The sequence below is a fragment of the Triticum aestivum genome, chromosome 2A (assembly GCF_018294505.1).
Source record: "Triticum aestivum cultivar Chinese Spring chromosome 2A, IWGSC CS RefSeq v2.1, whole genome shotgun sequence".
NCBI lineage: Eukaryota > Viridiplantae > Streptophyta > Magnoliopsida > Poales > Poaceae > Triticum > Triticum aestivum.
The window spans coordinates 781,400,230-781,410,591 of record NC_057797.1 but is presented as its reverse complement, the minus strand read 5'-3'; the positions used below and the strand labels follow the sequence as shown (position 1 = coordinate 781,410,591).

General features: G+C 50.4%; 1 protein-coding gene across 1 annotated transcript; it reads left to right on the top strand.

The window, feature by feature from the left end:
• The first annotated feature begins 7,154 nt into the window (after nt 1–7,154).
• On the top strand, nt 7,155–9,861 carry LOC123038302 (RHOMBOID-like protein 10, chloroplastic). Its single transcript, XM_044462160.1, has 9 exons — nt 7,155–7,277; nt 7,525–7,793; nt 7,917–7,971; nt 8,076–8,156; nt 8,261–8,357; nt 8,467–8,534; nt 9,121–9,219; nt 9,335–9,379; nt 9,476–9,861. The coding sequence occupies exons 1-9, from the start codon at nt 7,155–7,157 to the stop codon at nt 9,662–9,664; spliced, it is 1,026 nt and encodes a 341-aa protein (XP_044318095.1). The 3' UTR covers nt 9,665–9,861.
• The last annotated feature ends 501 nt before the right edge of the window (nt 9,862–10,362 follow it).

Here is a 10,362-nt window from a genome sequence, read left to right as displayed (position 1 = left end):
TCCCTTTGTCTATCGATATATTACTTGCCCGAGATTCGATCGTCGGTATCCCAATACCTCGTTCAATCTCGTTACCGGCAAGTCACTTTACTCGTACCGTAATGCATGATCCCGTGACCAGACACTTGGTCACTTTGAGCTCATTACGATGATGCATTACCGAGTGGGCCCAGTGATACCTCTCCGTCATACGGAGTGACAAATCCCAGTCTTGATCCGTGTCAACCCAACAGATACTTTCGGAGATACCCGTAGTCTACCTTTATAGTCACCCAGTTACGTTGTGACGTTTGGTATACCCAAAGCACTCCTACGGTATCCGGGAGTTACACGATCTCATGGTCTAAGGAAAAGATACTTGACATTGCAAAACTCTTAGCAAAACGAACTACACGATCTTTATGCTATGTTTAGGATTGGGTCTTGTCCATCACATCATTCTCCTAATGATGTGATCTCGTTATCAATGACATCCAATGTCCATAGTCAGGAAACCATGACTATCTGTTGATCAACGGGCTAGTCAACTAGAGGCTTACTAGGGACATGTTGGTGTCTGTTATTCACACATGTATTACGATTTCCGGATAACACAATTATAGCATGAATAAAGACAATTACCATGAACAAGGAAATATAATAATAATGCTTTTATTATTGCCTCTAGGGCATATTTCCAACATGCAGCTCCTATCGGGATTTGTCGGCACATTCGGGCGGTGTTGCTGGTTTAGTTTTACCCTGTCGAAATGTCTTGTTGTACCGGGATACCGAGTCTGATCGGAGCGTCTCGGGTGGAGGTCTATTCCTTCGTTGACCGTGAGAGCTTGTTATGGGCTAAGTTGGGACACCCATGCAGGGATTTGAATTTTCGAAAGCCGTGCCCGCGGTTATGGGCAGATGGGAATTTGTTAACGTCCGGTTGTAGAAAACCTGAAGTCGACCTTAATTAAAATGAATCAACCGCGTGTGTAACCGTGATGGTCTCTTTCCGGCGGAGTCCGGGAAGTGAACACGGTTGTTGGAGTTATGCTTGACGTAGGTAGTCTAGGATCACTTCTTGATCATATTTTATCGACTGTGCTTTGCCTTCTCTTCTCACTCTCATTTGCGTATGTTATCCACCATATATGCTAGTCGCATGCTGCAGCTCCACCTCATACCTTTTACCTTACCCATGAGCTTAAATAGTCTTGATCGCGAGGGAGCGAGATTGCTGAGTCCCCGTGGCTCACAGATACTTCCAAAACCAGCTTGCAGGTGCCGATGAGACCGTGCAGATGATGCAACCAAGCTCAGGAGGAGCTCGATGAAGATCTTGTCCTTTGTGTTGTTCCGTTCTAGTTGACCAGTAGTGGAGCCCAGTTGGGGTCGATCGGGGACCTTTGTCGCATTTGGGGTTCTTCTTTTATTTTGGCTCCGTAGTCGGGCCCTGATTGTATTTGGTTGTTGTAATGCTTTATTCATATAATTGTGTGAAGTGGCGATTGTAAGCCAACTATGTATCTCTTTCCCTTATGTATTACATGGGTTGTGTGATGATTACCTCACTTGCGACATATGCCTTCAATGCGATTATGCCTCTAAGTCGTGCCTCGACACGTGGGAGATATAGTCGCATCGAGGGCGTGACAAGGATGGTGTGTATCCCTGCTCGATGCGCGGGTCCTTGCCCTTGGCGGCGATGTGGGCAGCCGGGGCGGCAGCGATGTGGGCTGCCGGGGCGGCGGCGGGGGGACCAAAGTCTGCCATGGCAAACTGGCGCTCGTTGCCCTTGTCGTCTTTGCCGATGCCAAGGAAGCTCCTCTGAAAGCATCGGTGACACTTGGAGGCGACATGGCGTTCACGACCACATAGCTGGCACACCACCCTAGTGTTAGCTAGGGCCCCCACCCAGGGTCGATGCAGGGGGTGGGGCGTCCTTGCCAGGCGATGGGGCAGGGGGCGCTGGCCGTGAGAAGCCTAGAAGGCCACCGGCTGGACGGTGATGTTGGTGGAAGAGCGACGAGCCTCGACGCGTTGCTCGGTGAAGAGGAGGCGTGAGTAGAGCTCGTGAGGAGGCATCGCTGGCTTGGCGTTGTGAACAGCCTCGGCGAGATTGTCGTAGTCGGCGTCGAGGCCTTTGATGACAAAGCCAGCAAACTCCTCATCGCTGAGCGGCCGACCAATAGATGTGAGTGTGTCCGCCAGCACCTTCATCTTATTGAAGTAGGTCGTGGCGGAGGAGTCCAGCTTCTTAATGTTGGCGAGCTTATGCGAAGGGCCATCGAGCGGGAGGTAGAGACCTAGGCAAAGGCGTGCTCCAGGGTCGTCCAGGTGTCCATGGAGGTGGTGGCGAAAAGACAAAGACCTGCGACCCCGTCGCCGAGGGAGCCCTGGATGGCAGAGAGGATCGGCTGGTCCTGCTGCACCCACATATGGTGTTCCGGGTTAATGGTCGGGCCGTGTATGGTGGGGATGACTTGCGGAGGACACGGTAGCGAACCGTCCACAAACCCTAGGAGAGATCGGCTGCGGAGCAGCGGTAGGACCTTGGCGCGCCAGAACAGGTAGTTGTCCGGCGTGAGTCTGATGGCGATCAAGTTGTCGAAGTGGAACGGCCCGGCGGGCGTGATGACGCCAGCAGGAGGGGCGGCGGTCGGCGGAGCCGCGGCAGGAACCACAGCTGCTACCGATGCCGCGGGTGGCGGCACGGGAACGATCGGGATCACGGCCGCGGGTGGTGCCGTGAGCGAGGCCGCGGGTGGCTCCGCGGGCAGCGCCTCCCCCGAGGTCGCCGGGATGACGGCGAGTGTCGAGGAGGATCCAGAGGGGGCCATCGCGGGATACGACGACGCGACTGGTGCTGAGGCCGTCGCGGGCGGTGATGGCGGAATCGGCGCTGAAAACAGGGAGCCGACGGCGGTGGTGCCGAAGAACTGAGGCACTGACGGAGGCAGGGGCGAGGTGGGAGGTTGAGGAGGGCGGCAAGCGACGTGGGGATTGACCCGGAGCTGGCGGCGCCCGAAGCGGAAGCGGTCATGGCACCGGCGGCAGCAGCCCTAGGGTTTAGGCTTTCGGTGGTGCGGCAGCGGCGGGTGGAGTAGAAGACCTATGTTAGGCTCTATACCATGTAAAACATAGGTTTTGGGGGAACTGGCTCAACCCTTTATGGGGTGGCCTATCAAATATATATAATGATGACATACAAGTTCAATACCAATACGGTATGGTTTACACAGTAGGACTACAATACGAAGTCTAACAATGTCTAAAAAAACGTATAGGCGGTGCATCCAGGGGTTTGATTACCCGGATTATAAAACATGTTGACCATCGATTGGGGTTCAGAATCATGAGGGTGACTGAGCGGAGCGGGTTGGAAGCGTGCAACTATAGATGTGTGTAGTGCGCACGCGCACCATGCATGCACGTACCATGGATGCAGTACATGCGTGGGGCTGCTCGATTGATGGATGTATCTATATGTTCTCGTAGCATCATCGTGCATGTTCCATATGCATAGAGTGAGATGCTCATTGGTTCGTCTATGCTGGTGATGTCGCATTTGTTCATCTGTATAACCTAATTAATGATGCCCTTGTGCTCGGGTCATACATTTCCATGCAATCGATCTGAAACAGAAGCCAAATTAGCAGTAGGAGTAAGTTGGACAGAGAAGGCTTACAAAAAACTACTTTTCCTAACCTTTTACTCTGTGACTCCAATCTAGATACGCAACGCAACACATTAATCCATCTCCGTCGAAACGAGAGGCCTGCCTGCACCTACGTGATCTTATTGTTTACAACGCCGTCACCATGGCCATGGCGTCTGCGACGCGGCTGCTGCTTCGGCTCCGCTCCATCAGCCGGCCTCTTCCTCCGGCGCATATTCCTGGCTCCTCCTCTTTGGGCGCTCAACTCGGAAACGGTGTTCTCTACGGCTCGCCGCCGGTACCGTTTCTTGATACATATGCCTCCTCTGAGGCGACTCGGGGGCCAACCCTAGCGCCGCCACCGCGTTTCCCCCTCGCCTCCTCTCCCTCCGCCGCCGCCTGAGGGCCTCCGAGGCGCGGGTGCTCGGCCCTAATGATGGTGGCGGCGGGATTTGGCGCCTCCTCTCAGTTGGAGGGCCTTGGCTCCCCGGGGCGGCGGCCCCGGCCGGTGGGCGTGGTGTAGCCGGCGGGCTGCACCGGCGGGCTCTTGGTGGGCAGCCTCCCACGGCCGCGCGGGCGGCGTGGGGGCTCCAGACGCTGGCGCAGTGGCGGCTTCGCAATTCGTCATGGCTCCATGTAGAAGATCCGCCCCTGCTCCGATCTGTCCCGGTCCATGCTGGCGCCGGTCCTTGGCGGCTGTTTTCGGCGTCCCCTATGGCCGGCCTGGTGGATCTGGCGTGCGGGTGAGGTTCCGGGGGAAACCCTTGGCTGGCGCGACGGCCTCCCCAAAGTCGACGCCTTTGGCGCTGATCCCCTTCCAGGAGGCTTTGGGGTGGATCCTCTCCCTTCCGCCTCCTCCTCGAGCTATGGCGAAAGCTTTTGTTCCCCTGTTTTGGGCGTCGACGACACCCTAGTGTCGTGCTCCTTCTTGAAGGCGGCGGCTGGGAACAGCTCTTGGTGGCGGGGCTGCTGGTGGCGTGGTGGCGGTGCGCTTGGGCGTTCTACTTGGTGCCGCGCCTTGCTTCGCGGGACTAGCGGATGGTTTCTTTGATGGAGCGGTGCTTCATCCATACATTGATGGCGACAGATCTTGACGGCATGGCGCAGTGCAGATTCGGAGTTCGGCGTGGGAGGATGGACTCGCGCAGAAGGACGACGTTGTCTGGCGTCGTGGTGGCGTCGATGGCAGAGGGACCTGGCACGGTAGATGCAACAGTACAGCTCTGAAGATGGACTCGTGGCAGGTGGCTGCGGCGGCCTCATACCCGGCAGGCGTCTTGGTTGAGGAGTGCGCCGGACTGGTAGGTGCCCCATACCAGGCAGGCGTCCTGGTTGGGACCTCAAGTCTTAGATGTTTAGGTTTGGCTGCGATGTCTGTTTGATATTAGGCCTAGGCTATCAGCGCCCCTTCATCAATTGGATAGGTGTAGCGACAGTTGTTGCTTAGACGGTGGCTTTAGTCTTGCTGTTGTATGACTTTGTAAGGTCTTGTGAGAATAATTAATAAAGTGGCCGTATGCATCGTCCAGATGCAGAGGCCGGGAGTCATCCTCTTTTTCTAAAAAAAATGCCTTGCATGTTATGTTTACTGTTACCCATATTGCTTGCATCGGCCACATGCAGTGGCGGAGCCAGCGTGTAAGCATTGGGTTCAACTGAACCCAATGGATTTTTCACGCCACGTACATGCATATACCTTGTCGCTGGTGTGAACCCAGTAGAAAATCCTGGTTGAACCCATCAAGCTAGCACACCGCACCGGCCAGAAGCCTCTCAGCCCATAAATTCTTTTTTTTACAGGCTTCGCCCATATAAACTCTTTAAAACATCAATAGTCCAACCAAAAGCTCACAGCTATATCTCAAATAACAAAAGAAGCCGCGCAGCAGGCTCGGCCGTTCGATTACATACCATGTATACGCAAGTAATGCAACAGGCTACACCCCTCGCGTCTCCTTCTCGTCTCTCCGATTGCGGCGGCTAGCCGGCAGGTCGGCCGTCAATTGAAGTACAAACTGAAGAACGAGGTTACATCGGCCCTCTGCGCATGTGTTTTACCCACCACACCTTTACGGTATTACTCTTTGCCCTAAGTTTCTAGTAACTGCGTTTTCCCTGAACTGATCTAGGTTTTGAAACGATGTTTTTCAAAGAGAAATTGATCACCACGTTCAGATAATGATGCAGACTCTTCAAGGCCACCCGTTAGATGTAAACAAACTGCATCAAAAGTCATTGCTTCAAATAATCTTCCAAGGCCTTCTATGTAGAGAGAAACTAATTTAGATGCTTGGCCGATCGGAAGAGAATCTAACATTACACCAGAAATCCTAAGATGCTCATTGAGGAGATGGAGGTTGTAGGCCTGGTCGGCCTGCAACTACCAGAACTTGGCCTCCCGCTCCTCCTGTACCATGTCTGTGTAGTGGGCACGGGCCTCGCCGATGGTGATGCCGGCCTGCAAGGCGAGGAGGATGGTGCCGGCTCATCCTCGGCCGCGTCCTTCATTTGAACGTCGTCGGCCTCCGTCTGCCTGCCGGCCTGCCAGCCAACAGCAATGGCTGTCGTCTCCCTCTTATGCTCAGACGAGAGGCTGTCCCAGACGGCTTTGAGTGTGAGGAGACCATGGCGGGCGTGGTGCCGTGAGGAGAAAGAGACCGTAGGAGGATGACTGTGGCTATGGCCGGGGATGGAGTTTATATAGCGGGCGGATTGCAATGGGTCACGGTAGTATGGTTAATGGTGGGCAGCAGACAGACGGACGGGTGGCACCAGAGTAGGTTCCTCGGCACCGCATATCATTAATGTACGGCGGCGGATCGACGGGGTGTCGTTTGACGCAGAGCAGTCGCCTGCACCGGGAAGCGGCACGGGCGGCGCTCTCTCGGTCGGTGTGCCACTTTAATGTCAGCGCACTCAGAGGTCGCGGCCGCTCTAACCAGTCATGAATTTGGCATTGACGCTCTAGAGTAGCGCTGACCATTTCGGACGGGAAGCGCGCGCGGGTGAGGAAGGGGGTTAATGGTGGGCCAGGGCAGTCAGAAGCGAACGTGATAGCGGTCCAGACACTAGCAAAGTCCCCTAGTTTGTCTCTATTTTACGAGAAAAAGTGCGTCCGGACCATCAAGTCGACCGATACAGAACCGTGTTGGATGGCACAACTCATTCAGACCACATGGTCCGAACTGTTACAGATGATTTGAGAGTATACGTTGGAGATGCCCTCCTAGTAGAAGTAAGTTGGCTAGAGACGGCATATATAAAGAAAATAAAACCAAACAATCAGACTGTCCTCTATGATGGAAAGACAAACTATTTTTCGTAAAGTGAACGGTCCCATTTGAAACAGTTATGGAGTATAACTTTTTAAGTCTGTTTAGGGCACATCTAATTTAACTTTTTCCTCCTTGACTTCCAAACTAAGCGAGATACACAACACATTAATTGATCTCCGTCAAAACGAGAGGCCTGCCTGCACGTACGTGGTATTCTTGTCTACGACGCCGTCCCCATTGCCATGGCGACGCGGCTGCTGCTCCGGCTCCGCTCCATCAGCCAGCCTCTTCCTCCGGCACATATTCCTGGCTCCTGCTCTTCGGCTGCCCAACTCGGAAATTGTGTCCTTCACTGCCCGCCGCCGGTACGTTTCTACTAAAGCAAAGACACTTTTTCTCAAACTTATTTTGAGACGGAGGAAGTATATGCCTTACATATTTACTGTTATCAGATTGCTTGCACCGGGCCACATATAGACCTATAATGTATATATTTGGGGTACATTGCTTGTCATGCAACTTAATTTCATGCTCTTTCACGCTTTCATGTGCATGGTTGCTTGGTTTATTTACTTTTATGGGCGTTTTTATTGATCATCTGTTTAATTATAGGGCATGCGGGAACTTCATGTCTTGCCAAGAGCAGTACCCAACAACAGTCGGTGGTTAAGTTGGCATTCTTCGTCGTCCAAGCCCCCTCGCCGCATCCTCACGAATGTGCTCTTTGCTGCGTCCTTCTCCACTGCCGGCCTTCTCATCGATGACACATCATCGGAGGATAAGCAGAAATCGCCGCCCATGGGCCCAATTGATACTGGAAGCAACAAGAAGAAGACTCACAAGAGGGACTGCACCAACGCTCTTCTCGCCATCAATGTCATGTACGTGACCCAGTGTTAAACTTTAGTTATCCTTCTATTTTTTTAATCAAAGTGGCTTCTTAATTTAGGCATCGCTTGTTGAAATCTTGTTCTTCCTTTTTTGCTTGCTCGCTCACGTCGAAGGGTTTACGTCGTGGATGTAGCAGCAAGAGGGAGGCTTTCTCTGTGCGGAGCTATGGTAGGTTTGTACAATCTGTGGGTTCAAACTCCATTCAAGTGTATTTGCAGGTCAATATTAATTAATGCTGAACTAATCCGAGATGATTTTGCCATGGATTGAAGGTCAACGAGATGGTCAAGAAAGGGCAGATCTGGCGTTTGGTGACACCATGCTTCCTTCATGGTGGTCTTATTCATCTTGGGGTAAATGTTCCTGCTTGTTTCAGTGACATTAATGTTACACTCTTAGATAATTCATTGCAGCTGCTAATTAACTTCATATATATCATCGTGATGATCCATGCTAGGTAAATAGTCTCGCTTTGCATGATATTGGGCCTATGGTGGAAGAGGTCACTGGCCCTGCAAGATTTCTAACTATTTATTTCACTTCGGCATTGGCAGGTAGGTGTTTCTTCATCCTTTACCCCTCCCCTTTGGACGCATAATGTTTGCTATTTCTGTAGTATTCATGTGATAACCGACTCTTTGTATTGTCAAAATTGTTATACAGGTTCACTCATGAGTTATTGTGCTGGCATCGGATCTTCTGTTGGTGCGTCCACTGCTACCTGTGGATTGGTATGTTTGTTTATTGCAAATAATACATTTTTAGAAATTTTTGCTTAACCGCTTAACCCCATAGTGATTTATAATTTGCCTAGGGATATGACATTATTGTGAACTAGCCACTTACAGATGAGAACATGGGCTTTGTTTCCACAGTTTTCTATAATTAAGCTTCTATTGACTAAAACCGTCACATCAAGGTGCATGATTCAACTGATCAGAGATCGCTCTCGTCCTCTACATAGATAGAATGCACATTATCAAAACCCTGGAAATAAAGTGTTTATTATAAGATGATAATTGTATGAAAAGTGTGAGCCCTCTTGTTCTATTGAACCAAATATAGTGCCTTGGAACCTAAGTAATTTGTTCTGCATTAATAGGTATTGCCACACCACACATTTAGTCAACAACTTAAAACCCACGTGCATAATATAGATATATTATGAATGTGAAAATCTTGTATCCCTCACATGGTTTTTTTGTATGACATGTTTTTCTTCTAAAGGTAAATGTTAAAAGAATTATGTGACCGGGCCAAGTCATTAAGATGGAATTTCTTGCTTCTCACTACACTACCTTCTATCTTGATGATCAGATTGGTGCACAAGCTGTTTATATGTGGAGGCACCGAAACCATTTGGAGAAAACAAATGTAACTTTAGGGCGAATTGCATTTGATGTTGTAATCAATGCGGTACGTAGTGATTTACTTCTTCGATCATTTGATTATAAGCTTAGTTTGTCTTCTCTTTTCTGCCATGCGTTTGTTGAATTTCATGTGCAGATCTCATATGTTTGTTTGTGTGCAGGGCGTTGGCCTCTACGTAATGAAACGCATAGACAACTGGGGTCATGTAGGTCTCCTAATTAATAACTCTATCCATGTAATCCATGCAGCGATATTGTATGAAATGCTTAATTAGTTTATACTTGGGTTGATTCACATGCAGTTAGGAGGCTTGCTTGCGGGAGTGGTTGTTGAATGTTTTGTCGGTCCACATTGGAAGAAGGTAGGTGTTGCAGAGGATAGAACGAAGGTGATCCAAGACACGGCACCTCTTGCTCGGCTAACCAATGGTGGTATAAGACCACAAAAAACAGTCTTTACTGAGACAGAAGAAGGGTTGTTCGCAAAGTGAAACACATGCATATTCCAGCCTCCAAAGTTGACTTGTTTTGGTGAGACTAGTCGATGGATTGGAGCTAACCCGTTGTACTACTTCCGAAGAGTCCAGACTACTTATGATATTGTTACTGGTCCAAAGTCACCAGATTTTTTTTTTTAGAAATGGAGGAGGACACCCGGCCTCTGCATCTGGACGATGCATGTAGCCACTTTATCAATTATTCACACAAAACCTTACAAAGTCATACAACTGTAAGACTAAAGCCACCGTCTGAGCAACATTTGTCATTACTCCTATCCAGATGATGTAGGGATGTTAATAGTCTGGGCCTAATACCAAACAGACCTCGCAGCCAAACCTAACATTTAAGACCTGAGGTCCCAACCAGGACGCCTGAGGCCGCCGCAACCACCTGCCACCAATCCATCTTCAGTGATGTACTGCTGCATCTACCTTGCCCGGTCTAGTTGCCGCCCACCACCTGCCACAACGCCAGACAACGTCACCATCCTGATATATATATATAGTATTTACCTTTGTTAACTATGTAGGAGTAACTAAAGCATGCTTTTAGTTCATGAATAATTCATGGTTCATACAGCAAATTGTGTGTCTATCTTTTTTTTTTTTGAGGTAAGAAAGAGTAACAAAACTACTCTTCAGCCAACCCAGCGTCGGCAGCTAACACTGCATCCAGGTCTTCCGGAATA